This window comes from Oryctolagus cuniculus, chromosome 12 (genome assembly GCF_051225735.1).
Source record: "Oryctolagus cuniculus isolate XC-2025 breed Fujian yellow rabbit chromosome 12, ASM5122573v1, whole genome shotgun sequence".
Lineage (NCBI taxonomy): Eukaryota > Metazoa > Chordata > Mammalia > Lagomorpha > Leporidae > Oryctolagus > Oryctolagus cuniculus.
In genome coordinates, this window is record NC_142878.1 from 71,414,305 (window position 1) to 71,439,739 (window position 25,435).

Consider the following 25,435-nt stretch of genomic DNA (forward strand, 5'->3'; position numbering starts at 1 on the left):
ATCATTACTTCAATTTTAGGAGTTGTATTCATTTGATACGGTTTCTCTCTCTCTCTCTCTCTCTCTCTCTCTCTCTCTCTCTCTCCCACACACACCCACCTTTCCCTCAATTGAATTTATCCAACTTGATAATAATGGTTGAACTAGGCAGCAATTGGCTAAGCCTCCCCCTGTAGTGCTGCTCCTCTTCCAATCCAGTTCTCTACTTATTGCCTGGGAAACCACTGGAAGATGGTCCAAGTGCTTGGGCCCCTGTACCCATGTGGGAAACCTGGAAGAAACTCCTGGCTTTGGCCTGGCCAAGCCCTGGCTGTTGTGGCCATCTGGGGAGTGAACCAGCAGATGGAAGACTTTTCTCTCTGTCTCTCCCTTTCTCTGAATCTCTGCCTCTTAAATAAATAGATGAAATCTTTTAAAAAATAAAATAAAATAGGCCGGCGCTGTGGCTAACTAGGCTAATCCTCTGCCTGCAGTGCCGGCACTCCGAGTTCTAGTCCCAGTTGGGGCGCCGGTTCTGTCCCGGTTGCTCCTCTTCCAGTCCAGCTCTCTGCTGTGGCCCGGGAAGGCAGTGGAGGATGGCCCAAGTGCTTGGGCCCTGCAGCTGCATGGGAGACCAGGAGGAAGCACCTGGTTCCTGTCTTCAGATCGGTGCAGCGCGCCGGCCATAGCAGCCATTTGGAGAGTGAACCAATGGAAAGAAGACCTTTCTCTCTGTCTCTGTCACTGTCTAACTCTGCCTGTCAAAAAAGTAAAAAAATAAAATAAAATAGTGGATGAACTAAATACCATCTGTAGTCCCTTCTTATTCTGAGATTCTATAAATGCAGATGATGACTGTAACTGACGTGGCATCATTCTAAGCCTATCTTGAGTCCACTGCCTTATTGGTTTTGCTCAGAGAAATTTAGTAAATGGTTTCTGGAAAGATTTTCATCAAAATGGAGCATGCTCTTCTTCAGCTTTTCTTCCTTAATCTCTAAGTGCCCACTTCCAGCAAGTGTCACACCAGCTGACATTGGTCATCTAGAGAAATTGCAGGAACTCCTAAAATATGTGCAGATTTCACAGCTAATGAAAAGCCAAGACTGGACTTGGCTACGACACTACACTTCTTCAACATGAAGAAGAAATACTGCATTTTATATTAATCGTAATAGATTCTTCAAACTCAGACACTCATTTCTGAAAGTGAATGTTAGTCTGTATCAGAGGTCTCCTGGGGAATGTGCAGTGATCCATTAAGATAAAAAAGAAAGTACCAAGACATCCATCTATCTTTGGAAAACTCAGTCTCTTAAAAATTAATGTTGTGCATATTTTATATTAGAACAGTTCACAAAAATAATAACTGCAATTCTGTATATAATTTAAAACACACACACACATACATATGTATATACTTTTACACATATGCCAAGATTTTAAACACACATTCTAAGATTTCTTACTGATATGTATGCACGATCAAAAGTTTTGAATACCAGGGTAGGCATTTGGCACACTTGGTTAAGTTGCCACTTGGGACAGCCATATCCCATAATGAAGTGCCTGGTTCAAGTTCCCCCTACTCTGGTTCTGATCCAGCTTCCTGCCAATGTATATACCCTGGATGGGAGGAGGTGATAGCTCAAGTTCTTGGGTCTCTGCCATCCATGTGGGAGACCCAGATGGAATTCTGCATGCCTGGCTTCATCCTGGCCCAACCCTGGCTTTTGTAGGCATTTGGGGATCAAACAAGTGGATGGAAGATCTCTCTCTGTGTCTCTCTTTGTCTACCTGCCTTTCAATAAAATGAAAATATATAGAGAATTTTTTTTAAGTTTTGGATAACATTATTCAAATCAATGGTTAGCAAACTTTTTTTTTTTTTTGACAGGCAGAGTTAGACAGTGAGAGAGACAGAGAGAAAGGTCTTTCTTCCATTGGTTCACTCCCCAAATGGCCGCTACAGCCGGCATGCTGTGCTGATCCGAAGCCAGGAGCCAGGTGCTTCCTCCTGGTCTCCCATGCGGGTGCAGGGCCCAAGCACTTGGGCCATCCTCCACTGCCTCCCTGGGCCACAGCAGAGAGCTGACCTGGAAGAGAGGCAACCAGGACAGAATCTGGCGCCCCGACCGGGACTAGAACCCGGGGTGCTGGTGCCGCAGGCGGAGGAATTGCCAAGTGAGCCAAGGCGCTGGCCAGCAAACTTTTTTTTAAATGATTTGTTTATTTATTTGAAAGGCAGAGTTACAGAGAGAAAGTGAGAGAAGCAGAGAAAGTGAGAGAGATCTTCTATCCATTGGTTCACTCCCCAAATAGCTGCAATGGCTGGAGCTAGGCCCATCCAAAGCCAGGAGCTTCTTCTGGGTCTCCTACATGGTAGCAGGAGCCCAAGTACTTGCGCCATCCTTTGCCATTTTCCCAGGCACATTAGCAGGAAGGTAGACTGGAAGTGGAGCTGCTGGGACATGAACCTACGCCCATATGGGATGCTGATGTTGCAGGTGGTGGCTTTACCAGCTACACAAGGCTGCCCCACCCCCTTTTTTAAAAATTAAATTTTACTTATTTGGGTCGGGAGTTGAGGGGTGGAGAAAGGAGAGAGACGTCATCTGTTTTACTTCCCAAATGCTCATAATGACCAGGGCCAAAGGTGAGAGCTAGTAACCCAACCCAGGACCCCCATATGGGTGGAAGGAATTCCTTGAGCCATCACTGCTGCCTCCCAGGGTTTGTATTTATAGAAAGCTAAAAGCAGATATTAGAGATGGACATTGAACCCAGGCATTGTGATGTGGTGTATGGTCAGGATCTTAACCAGCGTCTTAACCCCCAAGCCAAATGCCTTCCCCAGCAACATACTTAAAGGTCCAGAGAGTAAATATTTTAGGCTTCATAGGCTGCAGGCTGTGTCAAAACCATTCAACTTTGTCATGAAAGCAGCCATGGAAAATATGTAAATAAATTAATGTGTTTGTGTTCTAGCAAAATTTTATTTATAAGCACTAAAAGTTGAAGTTCATTTAAATTTCATGTCATGAAATAGTATTCTTCTGACTTCTTCCACTCATTTAAAATGTAAAAATTATTCTTAGCTTGTGGACATTCAAAGACAGTCATGGGCTGGATTTTACCCATGGGTTATAATTTGCCAATCCCTAGCCTAGAAATGTTTTGCAAAGTAAAGGTAAATCATAATTCTAAATGGTGCTTGTTACATTATTTCTGGGGTGAAAAATGAATGGAATGATAACTTCTACTAAAAAAAAAACTTCAGTGACATGTTTTGCAAGTAGTGTCGAAAATAATTTAATATTTTATATACATCTGTGGAGACTGGCTAGGCTCTATGGACTACCCTAATCAATTCTTTGTATAATTTTCTTTAACCTAAATCATAGTATTAGTAAGTGAGTGGACAAATGGTATTAAAAGATAAGTTTATTTTGGTACAAAGAGTTTGAAGCCTGTAAGTTTTTCACAATACATTTTCTATACGTTTTTTCCATGAATTTCTGAAGATCACTTTAAAACTTTTCTTTTGCACCAAAATAAAATTATCTTTCTTTTTTTAAGATCGATTTTTATTTACTTGAAAGTCAGAGTTACAGAGTTACAGAGAGGGGGAGAGAGACAGAGATCTTCTATTCACTGGTTGGGTTCTCAAATGGCTGCAATGGCCAGGGTTGGCCCCATCTGAAACCAGGAGCCAGGATCTTCTTTCAGGTCTCCCATATGGGTGTGGTGGCCCAAGCACGTGGGCTATCCTATGCTGCTTTCCCAGGTGCTTAAGAATGGAGCTGGACAGAAGAGGAGCAGATGGGACTCAATGTGTGTGGGGAACAACTCGGACTAGACTAAGTTACTGGAATTAAGACTTATTCTATGCATCTGCTCTCCCACAATATGGCGCTGGGAGAGGAGGAAACAGCTTCTACACAGCTGCCTCCAGTTCAACCAATAAACAGCAGGACCTGCTCCTGATTGCAGGAGAGCAGAGTACTCAGCGTGTGGGTAGCAGAGTTGGGATTGGTGGAAGAGGACTATAAAGGAGGAGAGAGACAACGTGCACCAGGAACATCTATCTGAAGGAACACCTGAGCAGCCCCCGAGAGAGCCGGCCGGCGGTGTGCCGCTCCCCGTGGAAGTGGGGAAAGTGGCAGGGGGAACCGCCCTTCCATGGAGGTGGAAGGGTCGGTAGCCAACCCGGGAAGAACCAGCAGCAAACCCGGGGAGGGCCGAGCAGACAAAAGAACAGCGCAGGGTCCTGTGTCGTTCCTCCGCGAAGAGGGGGAGCGACAATTGTGCACCTATATGGGATGCAGAAGCACACCTGCTGCCCACAATACCAGCCCCAAACTTATCTTTCAATTTCACTTCCCACAAACTTTTTGAAGTACTCTCATATACAACACGAATCATATACCATATGGCCTAAGAACAGTAAGCCCAAGTCTTCATTTACTCAAATTATGCTATTCAAATCTTTAAAAATAAATTGTACTACATAGTTTTTTCCCTTTATAGGAATACAAGAAGAAATTTCTCTCTGGTTTCAATAATGAGAAAAGTTGCACTTTTCTTTGGTGTTGAGTTTGCTCTAGGTTTTTGAGAATTTTCTATTTGACCTATTTGACCACGTCTCTCTTTTCATATGAACTGCTAACAAAGCGTGTAGCCAAAGTTATTGCTCATCTCTGGAAAGTGTGTAGCGATTCCCTGGGTTGGATTTTTATAGATAATCCTTGTTCCTTTCTCTTTCTCACTCATTTGCCATCTGCCTTATCCTTATTTTTCATTTTACATTTACATAATAGTAGACTGCCTTTATTTCTCTTTGGAACAAGACTAGCTTTAAGTAAGTAAAAACAGTAGGAATTATGGCTCACTTATTTGTCATATTGGTTTGCCTAATGTTCCCAGTCTTTTAAAACACAGCTAACTCTAAAATAATGACAACACTCTTTGCATTTTTATAATATTCTGAGTCTATGAGTCTAGTTATAAATGAGGATATAAAATAGAAAGCATATTTTGTGACTCAGTTTTCAGCTGGAAGGCCCAGGATCAACCATGAATTTAACTATTTGCTTTGGTGAGCCAATACCCACAATCCAGATCCCCCACACGGGTGGCAGGAACCCAACTACCTGAGCCATCACCTGATGTCTCCCCAGGTGTGCACTAGCAGAAAGTTGGAATCCTGGGCAGAGCTAGGATTCAGACCCAGGCACTCCAATGTGGGATGTAGGCATCTTAACCAACACCCTAACTGCTAGACCAAATGCATGCCCCAGTACATCCTTTTCTTCATTTGCTGAAACTGACTTCCCCCAAAAATTCATGAGTAATTTCCTGACGTATATTTTTGGTCACAATGAAACTCAAGCTCACCTGTGCTTGGGATGGGACACTGTTCACAGGGCTTGTTCCAGGCCCGGCCAATGTTGTAGGAACAACAGCACATCTTCTTGGTCATATTGAAGAGCAATTCTCCATCACAGGTCTGGTTATCAGCATAATAGTTTCTATAGCACAAACTTCTTCTCATATCTAGAAGAAGGAAGGGGAGGAGAATATTGGTGATGCCATGTGGAATATCACAACAGATTTCTAAAGAGCAAGTTTCTTTTGAATTATATTGTAACCTGACTGTGATAAAGGCAGGAAAAGCCCCCTTAGACAACTTTATAGCTACCCAGGCTGCTATAGCAGAAAAGACTTTGATAAATGTATTCATTGGTATTGTGTGCCACAGAACTAAGTCATTATGTAGCTGAAGCATTAATAAACATTACGTGGTTCTCTGCCCAGTCTCCTGGTAACGATTCTTCATTGCTTTTTGGCAGTAAGTTTCTCATTTCCCACTCACGATGTTTTAATACTGCAGGTCAGTGCTGTAAATGTAATTGCATAAAGATACACCCAAAAGTCAAACAAAAGAAGTACTATTAAATCGTTGTTTGGGACTTTCTGGCATTACACTTTAAAGAAAACTCCCAACCACCCACATGAGGTGGTGAAGCAATGCCAACCTCACGGGTTAGAGGGGAGGAGGTTCTTACTAATACGGCAGAGAGATGGCAGCCCTCAGTCTGATGAGTAATACCACACAAAGCTTACAAGCTGGAATTGTAAGCTCTCTTCCTCTTTGCGGATGACTATAAAACATGCATAACTGAGAACTCCCGACTTACCCATGCAATTATTTCCCCCATTAACTTGCATGTAGTCTGGAGGACAGATACAGGTGTAGTTGCCAACGGTGTTGTAACATGTCCCTGGGCCACAAATTCCAGGAGTCTCACATTCATTTACATCTATAATGCAAAGAGAAAGTGGTATGTGATCGTGAAGCCTTCACAGTAGAATAGCTTGGGACGCATCAGTATAAATGTTGACAATGGAGAAAACACGCACAGGGTACTTTGGAATCCAGATAAGAAAAATAGGTGTGCAGTTCGTCAGTGTTCATTATGCAAATGTGTATATTGTTTTGGAAAGACTGTGTTGGAAAGGAACTCTTACTTTTTAATACTAGTTCCTAATAAATGAGTCTACTACATCCTCAAGATCATGCAGAGATGAAAATGTGGATAACTTACAATTTTCAAATATCCTTCAGAAAGGTAAGTATCTACTAGATATGTTCACAAAACCTATGGAAGGATAGAACACATCCCTAAACCATCAACAACTGACTTTGTGAATCTGCACAGGTAAGGCAGCAGGGAAGTAAATCCTTCACCACACTCCTCTGTGTTTTCAGAGAGGTCAAGTCTAATCTTTGTTAACTTCATGAGTCTTAGAGCTCATGTGTACTGTGATGCTCAATTAATTTTCAATGAGGTTATCATTGTCTATGTGACCTAATAAGCCTTTTGGAGAGCCAGGGGACAAATTCTCATGCAGACCCAGGAAGTCTCTTCAGTAACTAGCCATGTGACTCCTGTGTGTAGGCAAAAACCACCTTTCCCAACCTGGTCCATGGCCCAAGTGTTCTGAAATCTAAAAATGTTCAATATTCTTCATCTTTCTGGGAACATAGGATGAACAGAGGTCACCATTTAAAATTAAAAGTTAAGGGCTTCTCTATAAGTAAAGCTCACTTAAATGCATCAGTACAAATAATACGTAGTGAAGACTAAGAAGAGGAGCTCAGAATTCCCTGCATATAGAAGTTATTGAAATAGAACTTTTATTAGAGTACTAATACAAATGGCTTTTCTGAAAAGCATGAAAAATTATTTTGTGGCATACATGGGATTATGGTCCAGAATAATAAAACTCCACTTTTCTCAGAAAAAGAGGAAGATTTAGGATTTACTGGAAATGATATCATTTCAAAAACATTACTGCAGGCTGTCATACTGTGACATATTTTCCTGGCTATGTTCATTAGGCCATTGTTTAGACATTATGCTATATTGCTAAATTCTGAGTTTTGCTGGTAACTGTGTTTGTTTTTCACGTCAGTTCTCAATATTTGAAAGAATTTATTAGCATACAAGGGCCATTTACCATCACACACTCGGGTATCTTCATTCAGGTAGTAACCCGTTGGACAGCGGCACTGGAAACTACCAAAGGTGTTGATACACTTCCCCCCTTGACACAGCCCTGGCAGCTCCTGGCACTCGTCAATATCTATCAAAATGAAAACAAAAGCATATGTTAGCACTGTAAATAAACCCAAGGAAATTCAAAACGTGTGGACATAAAGATGAAGGAAACAATTACCTTCTAATATGACGGTGATAGGATTTGGTCGAAAACCTTCTCCTCCAGGACAAAGAATTTTGTACTCAGCTATTGAAACAATTCAGAAAAATCAAACTGAGTTGTTCTGAATCTAGAATGTCTAGTAGTAGCATTCTCAAGAAAAAACACGGACATATCCGAATGAAAGTATTCATTTTGAGGAATCTACAGCCATTTCTCCTGCCATCTAAAGCAAGTTAATATCTTTATGCACATTTGTCATTTTCAAAGGCTCTCACTATGTTGACAACAATTATAAGGCCACTCTCCTCATCTCTGAGCACTCCAGCTATGCTCTAGGCATTATATTCTTGTGAACTATTTTATTCTTTATCTCCATCACTGTTTCTTTTTAAAGATTTCCTTTCCCTTTTATTATCTAACACACTCTGTCTCCATTTTTATGTCTTGTTCAGCCTTACATCCTGGAAATTACAGCTTTCTTTGAAAATCAGTTTGTCTCCAAAATCATTTCCAAACAGAGACACAGGAAAAGCTGTTCTCTCTTGGTTCCTATCCCACATCTCTCCTCAATGACTAGAGACCTTTCTTGTCCCTCTGTTTCCACTGGTGGCAATACTGAGCCTCTAGGTTTCCAAAAACAACTTTCTACAATGTCCTTTGATTCTCCTCCATTAATCCTTTCCTCCCAGTACTTCACTCAAAAGTATTTATTTCAGTACCACGCACCAGCACTGAGATACAGAGGAACACATGAATAAGAATGACCTAACTTGCTACATCGTCCTGGTAAGTATCTGTAAGACTGGCTCTTGCATATTCATCATGATCTTTCCCAATGTGATAATCCCTGCCCAGGCTCTCTGAAATAATATGAATCCCTATACACATGTGTGTAGGTATATATGCCAGCTCTAACTCTGATCCCAGTTTGGAATGGGGTGGGCACCTATTGCTTTGTTAATCATTATTAACCTATAGAGCTGACATACTAAATTAAAATTTTTGGTTGCCTCCTTCAACATCAATGAAATTAACTGCTCCCTTTTTATTTTTCTCTTCTCTTTGTGTAGCTGTCTGCTCTTTTTGAGCTTTCTCTTTCATGTTATACCCTTACTTGAAGGCCCAATTCAGAAAGGCAGAAGGTCACCACCATCTCCCAACTAGAACGGACCTCCGTTTCTGAAAAGAAAGGAGGAGGTGCCGGCTAAGCACTCATCCAAGTGCTTCATGCTTCACCCAAGTGAATTCATTTACTCCTACGAGGGATTTGATGCATGCCAAGTAACCTTCCCAAAGTTACATGGGTGGCAAGTGAAGTCCTAATTTGAACCAGGTGTGCTCTTCCAGCCATGGCACTGTGTCTGTTCTTCTTTCTTTTCTTTGTTAGGCTCTGTGTTTAGATCATATTTTGCCATCTAGACTGTATACTCCTGGAGGGCAGCATCTAGGCTAGTTCATTTTACACACCCAAAATACATATTCTAGATAGTCAACAGACATCTCCAACAGAAGTAAATAAATGGCTCTTTGGCAAAGAAAGATTCATTGTCTACCCCAAAACACCCCGTGAGCAGCAGTCACTGATGGTTTCCAAAGGGGCTCGATCTGACTCTGCATCGTAACACGGGACCCACTTAGAAAAACGGGAAACTTTTTATTTTCTTAATAGACATATCATTTATGTTCAAAAAGTCATATTCTAAAGCTTTCTTTCAAGTCTTACCTAATAATGAAATGGAATAATCTTCCATTTCATAGCTATTGATTTTTTTTTCTCATGGATACCCTGAGTCTGTTTTAGAGCTTCTAAAGCTAGTCAACAGGTGACTAGAGGGGAGATTCATCAATATGGATCATGAAGGTAGGCAATACAGTAGAAGGAACCCAGCCTGGAAACTCTTTAAAGTAATGCTATGTGCTTTTCACAGCTATATAAGTGGGGTGGTACCTGCCCCTAGCTGATCTTTCATTGCAAGCCAAAGAGAGACATATCTGATCTCTGATGGGGTACAAGTCCATCATCATGGCTGAAGGGGTGGATCTGCGAGTAGAGACCAGTGGCAGCTCCCAGCACCACTGCTGTCTCTCCCCTCCTGATAACCTCACCCTTCCCCAAGGCTTCTCCTCTATGAATCTGGAAAGCACAACTGGCCATGGGTAGCACAATAAATAGGAGGATGTCCACTTACATGTGTTCACAGGAGGGCACAGCTCACAAGGAGTACCCCAGGCTTTACCCAGCGAGCAACAGCAGGAAGCCTTGGAAACGCCAACTCCAATTTCATTGCTGCAGGCTGTATCGCCGTTGTCGCCTCGAGGTCGGGTATCCAAATAGCAATTTCCAGAGCGGGTATCTATTTACCATATGCACATAGAACGTGTCAGTCAGATATTTTCTGCTTGGAGTAGAAAATTCAAACTAATTTCAGAAACTCTTTTAAAAACTTAATTTATTTTTAGCTAAGAAAAAGTGCCCAAGAATATATAGTGGAAATTTTCCTATAGAAAAAGTACCTGAAGATATAAATCAGATTTAGGAAATATTTAAATAGTTCAATTTCTATTTTACTACTTTCATAACATTTGAGAATGGAAACTTATATGCTGTTTTAAAAATAATAGAGGGGCTGGTGCTGTGGCATAGTGCATAAAGCTGCCACTTGCAGTGCCGGCATCCCATATGGGCGTTGGTTCAAGTCCCAGCTGCTCTACTTTCAATCCAGCTCTCTGCTGTGGTCTGGGAAATCAGTAGAAGATGATCCAAATCCTTGGGCCCCTGCACCCATGTGGGAGACCTGGAGGAAGCTCCTGACTCCTGGCTCCAGATAGGCACAGGTCCGGCTATTGCGGCCAAACGGGGAGTGAACTAGAGGATTGAAGATGTCTTTCTCCTTTCTCTCTCTCTGCCTCTACTTCTCTCTCTGTGTAACTCTTTCAAATAAATAAATACATTTTTTAAAAAAAAATTAGAGAGTGTGCGTTTTGTGAAAGTTCTTAGGATCTTACCAACACAGCCCACTCGAGTTGGATTCAGCTCGAAATCAGGTGGACAGTCACAGGTGTAGCTGCCTGGAGTGTTAACGCAGTTCCCACTGATACATGTGGTTGGATCCAGACACTCATTAACATCTAAAACCAAACAGCAAGGGACAGAATTATCACTTGAGCCAGTGTAGGGTAGATAGCACCAGAAAATGGTAGTACTAAATCTAGGGTCCAAACAAGAATTTGTTATTGTTACTAGTTATAATTATACCTAGAAATGTAATCTTCCACTTCTGAACTAACCCCTCAGAAAGGAAATAAGTCATAGTGTTGGGTCTTTCCCTCAACGTATTTATTGTTCAAATTTAACACTGGGAGAAAATGTAACTTTGGAGACAGGGAAGATATTCCAGTCAAGGTAACTGGAAGGGAGACACTGCCATGACTTTGCTCAAACAAAAATTCAGACACGGATTTTAAGAACACATGTCTTATTATGTTGTTAAATTAGAGAAAGATGTCCCAGGGGGCCTTCAGGAGCAGGTGACTTCTGCAATGTCCTCTGTACCGCATGTATGAGGTGTAATGAGCTTCTTCAGGTCTGTGAAGAGCCTCTCTCCCATCACTGACGCTAGGCTGAATATTATGTCCCTTTCAGTTTTTACTCCAAAATAGTATACAGAAAAATATTTAGGACTTTTTTTTTTTGCAAATTCTATCACTGTGCAATCTTTTTGTCCATTATGAGCATTCAAAAAACTTAAGAATCAATAAATGGCTTCAGAAAGGAGAGACTGAGAATGGGGGCAACACTTTCTCTTTGGGTTTTTCCCCTTGGAACTGGTCACTCCCACGCCATGGGATCCACAGCAGATGATTTTTTTGCTCAAACCATGTTTTGCAGGGGCAGGGCCAGGGCCAGAACAACACAAATGAGATTAGAGAGACAGATGCTGGTGGTGATTTGGGGCATGGAGGAGGGGGTAGGGAGCAGATGGGATTTGTATCCTCAGTGTCCTTGAGCAGTTGGGTGAACTCAGAAGGAAGTTTTCCAAGTCTTTGCTTAGTGCCAAAAAGAACTGAGTGACAGTATGCTAGGATACCTATAGCTTTTCTATTTTTTTTCTCTAATGATCCCTTGGAGTTTCTTACATTACCAGAAAATGATTCGTGCTCTACAAATGGGGGCAAAGGTTTATGGGCCCGGCGCCGTGGCTCACTTAGCTAATTTTCTGCCTGCGGCACCGGCATCCCATATGGGCACTGGGTTCTAGTCCCGGTTGCTCCTCTTCCAGTACAGCTCTCTACTGTGGCCCGGGAAGGCAGTGGAGGATGCCCAAGTGCTTGGGCCCTGCACCCGCGTGGGAGACCAGGAGGAAGCACCTGGCTCCTGGTTTCGGATCGGCGCAGTACTGGCCGTAGTGGCCACTTTGGGGGTGAACCAACGGAAGGAAGACCTTTCTCTCCGTTTCTCTCTCACTGTCTGTAACTCTAACTGTCAAATAAATAAATAAAAATCTTAAAAAAAAAAAAAAGGTCTATGTGCCAAGTACTCTAGTGACCACTGGCAGGGCAGGGATGAGAAGGGGTGGATACTGAAGTGACAAAGTACAAGGAGAAAACCTGTGATCCCAGGACATGGCCTTCCAAAGGAAACACTCTACAGATGTCCCCTGGGAGAAAAGGACATGGCTGGGAAGTCACACAGCTGGAGCACCCCCACCACATTGCTCTGCAGCCGCACCTCTCGAAGGCTGCAAGCTCTGTCCTTCAAATGGCGTGACTCCTTCTTCTGCAACCTCACATTAATCTGTTTCAGGCCTAAGTAAATGTATGCTGATTCCCAATGCCTCACTCTAGCTTTTATTTTCCTCTGAGACAACCCTTGTATGCTCCCAGTGAGGCCTCAACATCAGGTATCCTAGGACACCTGGGAGCCCACGTGCATGCAAAAGGACACCTCACCTGTGCAGTTCCCACCACTTCTGTCCAGTTCGTAGCCAATCTCGCACTCACAGCGGAACAGGCCTGGAAGGTTGTGGCAAGTTCCAAAGACACAGATGTTCGGGAGGGAGCACTCATCAATATCTTGGGGGAGCAAGAAAAGGGGGAGAAGTTACATTTATTTTGGTAACGAAACTTCCTAATACAATTAGGCAACAGAAGTTATGAAAATGAAGACTATCTGACATCAATCTTGGCCCTTCTGCTATAGAATTCTAGAGAATTTGTCAGGCATAGGGTGGTCTCACAGACCAGAGGTCACATGTCTTCTGTTCCTTTTCCATACCAAGCACTGGTCTGAGCTTTGTATGGATGTGCATCTCATCAATGGGGTTTCACATGATCCACATCACTTGCAGAAATGTGGCCTGGGGCTGGCGCTGTGGCGTAGCGAGCTGTGGCAAGCTGCTGCCTGCAGTGCCGGCATTCCCATATGGGCGCCGGTTCAAGTCCCAGCTGCTCCACTTCCTATCCAGCTCTCTGCTGTGGCCTGAGAAAGCAATAGAAGAAGACCCAAGTTCTTGGGCCCTTGCACCTGTCTGGGAGACCTGGAGATGGCTCCTGGCTCCTGGCTCCTGGCTTCAGATTGACTCAGCTCTGGCCATTGCAGTCAACTGGGGAGTGAACCAGAGGATGGAAGACCTTTCTCTCTCTCTCTCTCTTTCTCTGCTTCTTCTTCTCTCTATGTATAACTCTGACTTTCAAGTAAATAAATAAATCTTAAAAAAAAAGGCTCATTTCAAATAAACAAAAAAGAAACGTGGCCACATTGGAGTAAATTCTTCAGTTGTTTTTGTCTATATAGTTCCTGCCTTTGTTGTGTGTTAAATTTTATTTTATATTTTTAAAATTCATTTATATAAGGTGGACAGATTTTATGTATTTCACAGATACAGTTTTAAGAATATAATGATACTTCCCACTCTACTCTCCATCCTTCCCTTGCTCCCACCCTTAAACTTTAAGAACCACAAGGTCTTTGTGATAATATTCCTCATCACTTGTAAGACCCTAGTAATAAGGCTTGCTTGCTATTGTTGATGGAGATATGAAAGCTGCAAATACTTCTTCCAGGCCTCTGTGCCTACTTCATGTGAACATTCTGCTTGTGCAACTGACACATGGGCACATTTTCAAACTGGCTTAAAATAGCCATGAACATTCTGCCAGCAATGATTTATATTAAGAGCAAACAAACAAACAAAACTTTCCCTTATAGCTCAAAGAGAAGCAAAACCTTCACTGTGGCTATTTATGCCACCAGAGGTGGCACAGTACCTGTTTTCCTTGGATATTGAAAGTGAACAAAAGTAAACAAGGCATTAGGCACATGATTAAGAGCATAATCTGGTTTCTTGTCCCAGAGAAATTTTATATCAAACTCTTCGTGTTTAATATAAACTGTATAAAGGACACCGAATGGTTCCATAAGAGTGGAAACGTACTTACACAAAAATACAGGAGGGAATTAGTATACATATTGTAGCTAGAGATTGATTCTGAGTTCATGTCTTGTTAGCTAGGAACACCTAATAGCTAACATATTAATCAAGATTTTAGATGAACTTCTGTCAATTGTTACTGTTTGTTTATTTCCACCAAAATCTTTCTAGTGCCCTGCAGGCAGTAACTCTTTCCAATGAGGGAGAATGCACTTGAGTTTAACAAGCATGGGTAAAAATGTGATTTTTCCTAGTGAGACCCATCCTTCGCCATCGGTAGCCCAGGGCTCTTCCTGCCTGACCAACACTTCGCAGAAAGACACAGCCTTAACTGAGAGATGCCGTGACATACGGCATTATCCCAAGGGTCCCCTACTAAACAGATTTGCAAAGCACTGCTCCATGTTCAGATATGCCAGACACCAGGAGAGCATCGCGACACATATCCAGGATGCCCTCCTGCGTGTGGAGAAGACTATCCGTCTGCTCTGCTGTTATTTTAAAGTCTTTATTTGTAGAAAGAGATTAACAGAGATTAACAGCTGCGTTTCTATATTCAAAGATGATCCTTCAAAAGGATATCAGGGGGCCAACCCTTGGGTCCTTTTCCCCAGCTCTAGGAATAAATGGATCGCAGGGAGTTAACCACACTTGGTTATTCTTTCTCTGCTATGGCCAATGGTGCAGCCCTGCAGACCATCTGGCCAAGACTGGACATGCCGCTTGTGGCCAGAGAGCTGACCTTTTCTCTGCACAGAGGGAACTGGTCCAGCTGGAGACCCCTCCACCAACTGAATGGGCCAGCTTAGATGTGCAGCCAAATCACACCTGGATTTTTAAAAAAGCATCCAAGTGTTTAAATAACCTAATCTCATTAAGCCCTGTAAGGCTCCTGTCAACTTCCCCATCCGTTCGTTACCTTCACAGGCCTTCCCGTCGGCGCTGGGCACGAAGCCCATGTCGCATTCACAGCGGTATCCTCCTGGGGCGTTGAGGCACTGCCCGTTGCCACAGAGATTCAGGTTCTCAGAGCACTCATCCAGGTCTGCAGGCAGAAAGAAACACAAGTTGCTCTTGGCTTATGGAGGACCTTCCCACTTCCCCACTCCACGACTTCTCTGGCTGTCAACCTCCTGAGGGCAGCCGTGTTTGGTCATAAGCTGTATTTGATACACTTAAACTCGTTTGTTTTTCTCTTGTGAGTGTCAGTACTGGATATGCCATGGACATATGGTTCAGATCCTGAGTCCTGAATGCTAAATTATCCCTGGTGCTGTAAAGTGGAGACTAAGCCAAGTGAACCATTCAAGCTGAGACCGTCTCAAGAAGGGTCATCCCGATGGAGTATGCATCCAACAACAGGAACTAACACATCCCGGTTTGTGCCAATCATTCCAGCTGCAGGCTCAGCTCAGAGGGGCCACGCAAGAAATGGCTACTATAGAAGAGGGAAGACTCCCTGTCTGCTTAATCTCTACCTGGTTTCACCTTAGGAGATTACAGGCAGTACACATCAAACACATCAACCAAACCTGCCTAACACATGAACTTCAACTATTTCCTCAAAAGAAGTGGAAGGTTTGTAATAGGAAAACATCACTGAGTTAGGCAAAAAAATAATTTCAGCTGTGGCAAAACTTCTAGTCAAAAAAGAAATTCCTCATAAATCACTTAAGGGGCCCTAGTCTGTTTCTTGCTTAACTGACATCTAATTGGCAAAGTGCTCAGGAGAAATTAACACACTTTAATGTATATGAGCAGTTACGCTACCCAACAGCCAATGAATAATGGCTCTCGCTATTTTATTGAATCCTGAGGCCCTGACACACAAAGTTCTATCAGTAGGGTCAGCATTGCAGTGCAGCAAGTGATGCTGTTGCTTGTGACACTGGCATCCCATATCGGAAAGCTGGTTCGAATCCTGGCCGCTTGGCTTCCAATCCAGCTCGCCTGGGAAATGAGTGGAAGATGGCTCAAGTACTTGGGCCCCTGCCACCCTCGTGGGAGAGCTGGATGAAGTTCCAGGCTCCTAGTTTTGGTTTGGCCCAGCCCTGGCCATTTGGGGAATGAACCAGGGTGTGTAAGATTTCTGTCTTCCTCTTTCTCTCTGAAACTCTGTATTTCAAGTAAAGTAAGTAAGTGTATTTTTAAAAAGTGCTATCAGTGTATATACACACAGTAAGTATATAAATAATCTACACAATCACAGATGTCAACATATATCTAAATATTGGTAGCGGTTCACGTTCTTTGTATAACTATTAGAGCTAAGAAGAAAATTTAATAACATATTATAAAGCTAGAAGTAAATAAAATTTAAAAATCCTTATGCCATTATGGAATGATGATGATGATGTCTAGTGGGAGAAAAATATACATTGTCCTTTTGAGTCAGATCATCTGATTCCCTTCCCTTACATAGTTCCCAATAGCAAGGTTTGCTATGGAAAGCAAGTCACTGGTGAGAAATAGGTACAAAACATAAAGACTAAGGAAAACAAAGGGAAGTACGATTTGTCTTGAACTAATGGCATCGTTATATAGAGAGGGGTGTGTGTGTGTGTGTGTGTGTGTGTAGTCATTTCTGAGGTTCCCTGGTTCATGTGGCTCCAAATTTCCATTCCACAGAGATCTAGTTTCAAATACCTAACATTCTTCTCTGTTAACTGATGCAGACTTCAAGAAAATGGTTTCATGGTCTGAAAGATGTGGGACATCTTGCTTTTCCAGCTACCATTTACACGCTTGTTGCGAAGACCAACCTACCTGTACAGGTGAAGCCATCACCAGTATATCCTTCCTTACAGAGACAGCGGTAGGATCCCATGGTGTTCTTGCAGTCTGCATGTTGGCTGCACATGTGGGTTCCATTGGAGCACTCATCCAGGTCTTAAGGACATAGGTTACATCATTATTAGCAGAAAGTGTGGCATTTAAAATCAGTAATACACAAATTAAATATGACTTTAGAGAATTAATATTCTCATAGTCTATACATCTACATGATAATTCATGGTAAGCAGTCTCTGCTATTTCCCAACTCACCAGTGCACTTAACCCCATCTCCAATCCACCCAGGACTGCAGCTGCATTTGAAGCTTCCTGCCGTGTTGGTACATACGGCATGTCTGCCACAGTTGTGTGCTCCAATTTCACATTCATTGATGTCTGGAAAAATAGCAAGTGGTTTAGAAAATGCTCAACACAAATGCCTGCCAGTTTTCAAAGTAATTTAGCAATATTCAAAAATTGATCTGCCATCACGCTTTTCACAATATATAGATTGGTTTAGCATCCATATATAAGCTTTACCTATATTGATCAACTTTGATTTTTAATTTACAAAGCAATAACCATAAGCTAGTATTTCCTATTATTAACTCTGTTTTCCATATTATAATATAAGTATGCAGTCTTCCATCTGCAGGTTCCTTCTCCAGATGGCTGCAACAGCCAGGGCTGGGCCAGGCTGAAGCCAGGAGCCAGGAGCTTCTTCTGGTCTCCCATATGGGTTCAGTGGCTCAAATACTTGGGCCATCATCTGCTGCTTTTTTAGGCAAACTAGCAGGGAGATGGATCAGAAGTGGAGCAGCCAGGTCTTGAACTTGAGCATATATGGGATGCTGGCGCCCCTGATGGGGGTTTAACCTACTACACCACAGCACCAGCCCCACTATATTTTATTCTTAATACTAAAATATTTTATCATTTATGCTTTATTTCTATAAAAGTTTTATTTTAGGTATTGTTATTTCAAATGTTTACAGAAAATATTCCTTAAGCCAATGTGTGAATAGTACATTCTCTAGATTCTTGAAGTCCTAGCACATTGGAGAGTCAAGCCTTCTGGAATATTTCATGTAAAACTCAAATCAACCCAGTGGGTGAATCTGTCAGAATAAGGAGTACTAGATTATGGTCACATTGCTCAAAATTGTCCCCAATTCTCTATTCGCGAACATTCAATTTCCAAGTTCAGCCAAGATAGATTCTATAGTATGAAAGTGTTACAGAAAATAAAATGAAATATGTTTTGTTTCCTAAAATTAACCATTATATAATGGGTTACATTTATAATCAATTTTGTCATTAACTAATAAGAACTCATACATATGATACTAGGAGCTGACAGATAAACCTGTATCTAACACAAAATTTAGGTCAAAAAAAGATAATTTTGACAAAATGTTTCAAGGATTCCCAGTGATCACTTGAATAGTGGCATAAGAAAGACACTGGGCAATCAACTTATGTTTATCCTTTTTTTTTTTTTTTTTAATGTAAGAAGCCCAATTAAATGATTTGAAAGTGTTTGGAAACATGCGGTTTGCCCAGCATTCCATCTGAAATGCTGAAAGAGCCTTGGGATCTTTGGCTTCCTCATACCTTCTAAAGTAAATACAAAATTTAATAATGGCAGATTTCTCCTACAACAAGTTGTGTAATATTACCAATCATCATACAACAGAAGCGTGCCTGGATGTATGTCCTTACAGTTATAACATACTGCATAGGTTCATTTTAATGTAACCCCGGCAACCATATGAACCTGTTGGGTTATTAAGGCAGGACAGGGAAGCATATAGCTTTAGAACTTGTGACTCAACAACTGAATAATGGAGTCCGGCACATTCCAAGGAAATAAGGAAGAAGACCAGCCCCAGAATGACTGTGGTGAGTAGGCCCGAGGATCTACAAAAATAGACCTTCTTATACCCAACCAAACTTCACGGAACAGGTGTTCCCAAGCAGGGTGTGGACACTTCTCTGTTACTCAATAATGACTCCCCTCACAGGTAATGATACATACCATCACTTGTGTAGGGTCCTGCCTTAATTATCCTCTCTCATTTGTCACGATTTCTGGCAAATCATTCTAAGTGGAAACGGTGAGCCTCCACCAAATAGAATGAATCGGAGCCTCCAGAGGCTATAAAATCAGAAACTTTCCAAGTAGAAACAACTTTTAACTCCTCTTTCAATTCTGTTTCTCGGAGGAAGACATGGAGGTCAGGCCCCTCAGTGAGCAAGTGACAGAGCCAGGACCACCTGGAACCAAGATCGGCTGTTTGCTGATTGGCACTCTCTCGCTGGGGGCATGGCTGCCTAGTTGAGCTCAATTATTTCATCACATCAGGACTTGATTCTGAATGCTACTTTGCAGGTTTCTCTACCTGTTGGTGAATACTAACAGACTCATAGTAATATTCACAAATCCCTTTTACTAAAGCAAAATTTTCAAAGATTCATCAGAGGATCATTCTAGTAATTTTGTAATAATTTTATTTCCAATTTTCTAATGACCAGAAGTATCCTAACTTTCATCAGGCTTTTACCTTCCATACTTAATCTTGTAATTAAGAAAACGATCATTTGTAAGCAGACTCCCTTTATTCATTAATTATATGCAAATATAAATTTCTAAATCACAAAAATATTTTCAATGTTGCTACAATGCTTTGAGGATGAAAAAATGTATTCGCAAGAGATTGTGTATTATGTGCTTTGAGGTATGAGGAGGGAGCAACTCAGGAGCCAATAACCAATGCTGTGTTTTGTGAATATTTGTGTAAGTCATGATCTCAACACCTTGCACCGTCAGTAACAAGTGAATTACTAAGAGTCAGAGTGGTCCTAAAGAGCAAAGGCATTTCTGAAGAAAAGGTTTTTGCATGCGTGCAGATGTGCATGCATGCACCAACCGTTACTCAGTCATCAACTGCTTGCCAGCACAGGGCCTAGGACTGAACTTCATTATAAAAGCAAACATAAAGGGAAACTGAGCCATAAGGAAAACAAGCAAACAAAAATGCTGTATCGAAACACTGTTCAATAATGTGAAGGAAACATAGCACACGCTTGCCAAGAACATCTCTTTCTGTACAAATGTTCTGTTTCCCCAACAAGTTTGCTCCAGACAGAAAATTCCTTTTAAGATTACGAACAAGTATAAGCCAAGAAAAGCAAAGAAATTCAAATTTAAGGCTGACACTGCAACCTCCTTAACCCCATCAATTCTCCATCACAAAGACTCAAAGTTCTTACAGCTCCTTGGAAGGGCAAGGGTGTGGTATGGGCGGACTCTGCACACAGGTTCTATGTAAGTCCCCCTGAATCTGCCATCTGAGGTTGAGCTGTGCTTTGAGTTATTGGGGCCTCCATTTGCAATCATACAGGAAGAGGCTCTATCACCCACACAGGCACCTGCCTTCCCACAATCTGGGAGTCTATCCTGTGGACCTTAGTCTGGCAGGGCTGGTATACTGTGTAATCTCCAGGATTAGGCATTGGGAAAGAAGGTAAAACAATGAATGGAAAGGCCAATCACGCAGGCTACTTGGATATCTTAACTTGGATCCAAATTTGAGCCAAGATTATTAACTGAACACCCATGGAGTTTTCATAGGCTGTCAGCCAGTGGGGGCGAATTGGTAGTGATAAGAAACTAGAAGGAAATGAATACAAATTCTTGCTGACTGCTGATTGCTGAAGTATACGGATCTCTCTCATGGACAAAGGCCCATCAGAAACATTTCTCATGTCAAAGGAACCAGACAGTATGAGAAATGGAAACTACGCTGAAATTTTACTACTTTAATGGAAAACAACACTGATTTTTTTTTCCCATTTAAGGCTACACTTTATTTGCTAACTGAACACATGATGAGGGGCATATTCTCACAAATTAGTTTGTTAAAACCAAGGCCCACAAAGGGTAGCACCTGAAATGCACCTAATTTTCCTTCCTCCAGTCGCAACTGTATAGAGTGAGCAGAGGAAACCTTGCATTGGGTCACAGAAAGATTGTAATCCAGCCCATTAAGCCAAGGATAGAAAAGCTGAGTTGTAGGTTTCAAGCAAACACACATTCTCTCCATTAAATCAAGCATTCCCTTAGCAATGCCCACACTTTGGACAAAGCTTAAGGAGAAAAAAAGAAACCTTAGCATCTGTGTGGGCTTGGGAATGTAAGTCAGTGGGTGGATTCTGAATACTGCTAAAGTGATTGGGGGGAAAACATGTTTATTTGTTAAAATGGAAACAATCAGTAATGACAAGGGAGCTGAAATATTTAGACAAAGCTGTAATGGAGCCCAGAGGACCTTTTTCAGTTCTCATGAAACAAAGTTCCTCTTTATGAAATAGCATACATAGTTTTATGATTCTTTTACAGGGTACTCATCTTTTAAAAAAATCTGACTAAATAAAATAAGCAGATTCATTTATTTTGCCTATTATCAAAACACATTTCCAAGTCTGTTCTTGTTGTTATTTGTTGTGTGGTTTGCTTGTCCAATCAGGCAAGATACATATCTCTATTTACATTAGTTGCCTGGAACATTATAAACACTTGTGTTTAATTTGACCATCACCAAGGTGACCTGATGGTATTCTAAGTTGTGAATGACAATAATTTTAAAAGAAAATCAGGCAAGAAGAGCTTGAGTTGCATGGGATTAGAAAAACCTTTGGCCCTGATTTGAAGTCTACTGAACTTTGCGCCAGCTCTAAGTAATTTCCATTCTGTTGGAATGCCCTTGGATGCTAGTGACAGTATTGACTGAGGGTCTCTTCTTCTTTTTTTTCTCTCTCACATGTAGCCCCTCCTTCGGTAGGTCACTGCAGTGTTTCTGTGCCAGGGGAACATCTGAGTCATTGCAAAGCATCCTGGTGATTTGTTCCTGACCAGCCAATGAAAGAACTAGGAATAAAATTCAAGGTTCCTCTTCTTTAGATGAGACCATCACACACCTTGTTACTGTGATATTGAAGGGGACAAAATTGCAATCTTTTCCTACAGGCCCAACTGGATTTTGTCAAGTTGAAAAAGCACTGTAGGCTGCAATTTGAACGAATGGGAGGCAGGTGTTGTCCTCTGGAAGAAGTGTTCCCTTGACCTCAAATCTATGTTTTTGTTCTCATGACTAATTAAAAGGCTGCTGTCGATAATGTAAAAATGATATCATCTCATTTAATATATAGTGCACAGCTCTTGTCATCAGTATTCATATGCACAAATTCAGTTATGAAAAACAAGCTTTTTAATAAACAGAGTGAAGTTTTATTTTTTAAAACTGATTCCAGGACCAGAGTTGTGGTGCAGAGGGTAAGCCCTACTTGTGAGGCCAGTATCCCGTATCACTGATGATTCAATATGGAGCAGTCCTACTTTTCTCTTCATTAGTGAAAGACCACCATCCCTTATGAAGTCCTGTATTTACACTGAAGTGAAAAATAAAGCTTGAGCCATAGGCACACAGAACTAACACTGCTTGCCCATGCGAGGCTACATAGGGGAGTTGAGTTTGAACCCTGCCATTGACCAGAAGGCACCCCCTACCAGGTTTCACTAATATAGTAAGCGGGAAATCACTCCAGCTTCATGCTTCTTGTCAGAATTTGGCTATTATCTGTCATTTCTGAACCAATATTACAATTACTGCCATTATCCTATGTGTCAGTTAATTTGAAAACAGCATTATTGGCACTAACAAAGACATGTTGGTGTCTTCTTGAAATAGGCTGATAAAATTAAAAGGAAGATCTGTATATTTACCACATAACCAATCAGACAACATTTTAATATTAAATCACAAAAACTTGCCAGGAGCCAGCCTTGTGGCATAGCAGGTAAAAGCTACCACTTGCGATGCCGGCATCCCATATGGGCACCAGTTCGAGTCCTGGCTGCTCCATTTCAGATCCACTTTCCTGCTAATGCACCTAGGAAAGCAGCTGAGGGTGGCCCAAGTGCTTGGGCCCCTGTACCCACGTGGGAGACCTGAAAAACCTACCTTCGGCCTGGCCCAGCTCCAACAACTGTGGCTATCTGAGGAGTGAGCCAGTAGATGTAAGATACCTCTCTCTGTCTATTCCTCTTTCTCTGTAACTTTGCTTTTCCAATAAATAAATAGATCTTTGTCCTTAGTGTGCTGTACATTGAGATTTAATGCTATAACTAGTACTCAAACAGTATTTTTCACTTTGTGTTTCTGTGTGGGAGCAAACTGTTGAAATCTTTACTTAATGTATGCTAAACTGATCTTCTGTATATAAAGAGAATCGAAAATGAATCATGATGTGAATGGAAGGGGAGAGGGAGTCGGAAAGGGGAGGGTTGTGGGTGGGAGGGACGTTATGGGGGGAAAGCCATTGTAATCCATAAGCTGTACTTTGGAAATTTATATTCATCAAATAAAAGTTTAAAAAAAATCTTTTAAAAAATAACTTGCCAAACTGGCTTTTGGAATTAAAGTCTGTTATTTGTAACAAAATTTTCAGTGACTTTATTCTAGCTCACCACAATGTCCACTATGTTCTTAATTATGCTCCAGGCCATAATCATTACATTAATATAAGCAACTTTAGTAAAGCTTTATTGTTATTCCATATACTTTGTATCATTGTCTCATGTGTGGAATATCTACTAAACATTTAAGAAAATGAATTCATTGCCCCAGAGTGACTTCTTTTATTTGACATTTCATAGGATAGTCTGCTACAAAAATGTGAAAAGACCTTCTCAAGTGCTGTTTGAATCAGAAAAACAAATTTGCAAGTGGCTCAATCGTCATTTTGTAAGATTTGTTTAGTTCCACGGAAAAAATGTTTATTTAGGCTAATGTAACTTAATACATCAAAAGTACTAGTATTAAGGACCTGGAAGATGGTGAGAACTAATAAAACACAAGAATTGTAAAATATGTTTCTTTAAATAGTAATTTCAGTTATAAAACTTTAAGTAAATGTTGGGAAAGTCTTGCATTAACAAAAGGATGTGAACTTCTGGTAATCAGAATGCTCAGTACTTTGGAATGAAAATGTGATTTTTGATTTTACAAACTGTGTTCTTCACTGTGATCTTTTATTCAACACATTTTTTCTTTATAGGTAAAGGGGAAAATATCCTCAACTTGGATCCACTATAAAGGATGACAAATTTAAAAGAAGTGGAAGCTAAATTAATGAACAATGTTACACAGAATGCTTTATTATGCAGTTAAAATGTTAATAGCTTTAAAACTTGTCTTAATCTATGGTTACAGTAGCAGGCTCCTAACCTCTTAACATATTATTGTTCAGTTTGAAAAAAACACACCTGTGCAGCCAGTTTTTCCTTTCTTGCCTGAATAGCCCATGTCACAGTGGCAGATAAATGAGCCTTTTGTGTTTTCACAGGTTCCACTGAGGCAGATATTTGGATTCAGGTCACATTCATTGACATCTGTAAAACATAGTTATTGGATATCATTAAGCACTTTTCCTAAAGATAAAATAATTGACAAATAAACTAGAAAAGGGAAATGCTCTCATTCAGAAAAAATACAGCTAAAGAGCTCAATTTATATTTGCTTTCTGTATTTCTGGCTAATCATGCCAACTTTTTTTTTTTTTTTTTTGACCCACAGGCAGAGTGCCAGGTAATCAAATAAATTGATAGAACCCATACCGAGCATAAAGTCCATTTATATGATAGTCTAGAAATGTTTTCTAAAACAGTATATTCTGTTATAAGATGAAAATTTTAGTTCAGTTGCTTGAAGCTACTGATTTTGCTTTCCTATTTTAGAATAAAGGATAGACGAACTGGTAGCAGTAAGGCAAGTAGTTACTATCTTTACTTCTTTCCCAAATTGAAAAAAAATTTTATGACATTCATTTTGGTTTCTAGGACTTCACAGATTTTCAGTAAAGGTTTTCAGAAGACAGAATGTGATAAAATTTAAATATTATCCATTGTAGACTCTCTCTCAGTCTGACCAAGATGAAATAATATAGGATTGAAATTACTTTGTCACCTGAAATAACTAAAAAATTGGACAGGAAGTAAGAGAAGAAACATGGTTTTCTAGACATTGAACATTAGGCAACAAAAGACAGTGATACCTGAAAGAAAGGAAAAAACAAAGAAAGCAAACTAGGTGAGCCTGTAATTGCTCCAGATTACTTATATGGAGGAGTTTTAAATCCATGGCATAGGAAGGAGGCTGGCCAATGGAAACAGGCAATGTCTCTGAGCTAGGGAGATGGAACAAATCCTGGAAGACCATGGCAGCCAGAGTTCATATGGCAGAATAAAGGGCAGAAGAGAATTGCATGGGAAGTTCCAGAGATCTGCATTAGGTCACCCTCAAATATTTAGATGAATGGTGATCTGCACATTCATGTGAGGAAACAAACTACACGAGAGTGGGGAAAGCACGACCAAACAGATTACAGAAGATAATCTTCAGGGTTCACAGCAGGCCTGGACTTGTGCCTGTTCCCATCAACCAGACTGGAAAACCTAATTCACA

At 41.1% G+C, this 25,435-nt stretch overlaps 1 protein-coding gene across 2 annotated transcripts in view; it reads right to left on the reverse strand.

Moving 5' to 3' along the window:
• The window catches only part of FBN1 (fibrillin 1), a 258,038-nt gene that overhangs the window by 50,742 nt on the left and 181,861 nt on the right, over positions 1-25,435 (reverse strand). For both annotated transcript variants that reach the window (XM_051822402.3, XM_051822403.3), the window contains exons 32-42: positions 24,238-24,363; positions 17,184-17,306; positions 16,905-17,027; positions 15,058-15,183; positions 12,658-12,780; positions 10,714-10,836; positions 9,897-10,061; positions 7,723-7,791; positions 7,504-7,629; positions 6,180-6,302; positions 5,377-5,535 (exon numbers count right to left, since the gene is read on the reverse strand). In XM_051822402.3, the coding sequence (XP_051678362.1) occupies positions 5,377-5,535; positions 6,180-6,302; positions 7,504-7,629; positions 7,723-7,791; positions 9,897-10,061; positions 10,714-10,836; positions 12,658-12,780; positions 15,058-15,183; positions 16,905-17,027; positions 17,184-17,306; positions 24,238-24,363 (1,386 nt within the window). The remainder of the gene's footprint in view (positions 1-5,376; positions 5,536-6,179; positions 6,303-7,503; positions 7,630-7,722; positions 7,792-9,896; positions 10,062-10,713; positions 10,837-12,657; positions 12,781-15,057; positions 15,184-16,904; positions 17,028-17,183; positions 17,307-24,237; positions 24,364-25,435) is intronic.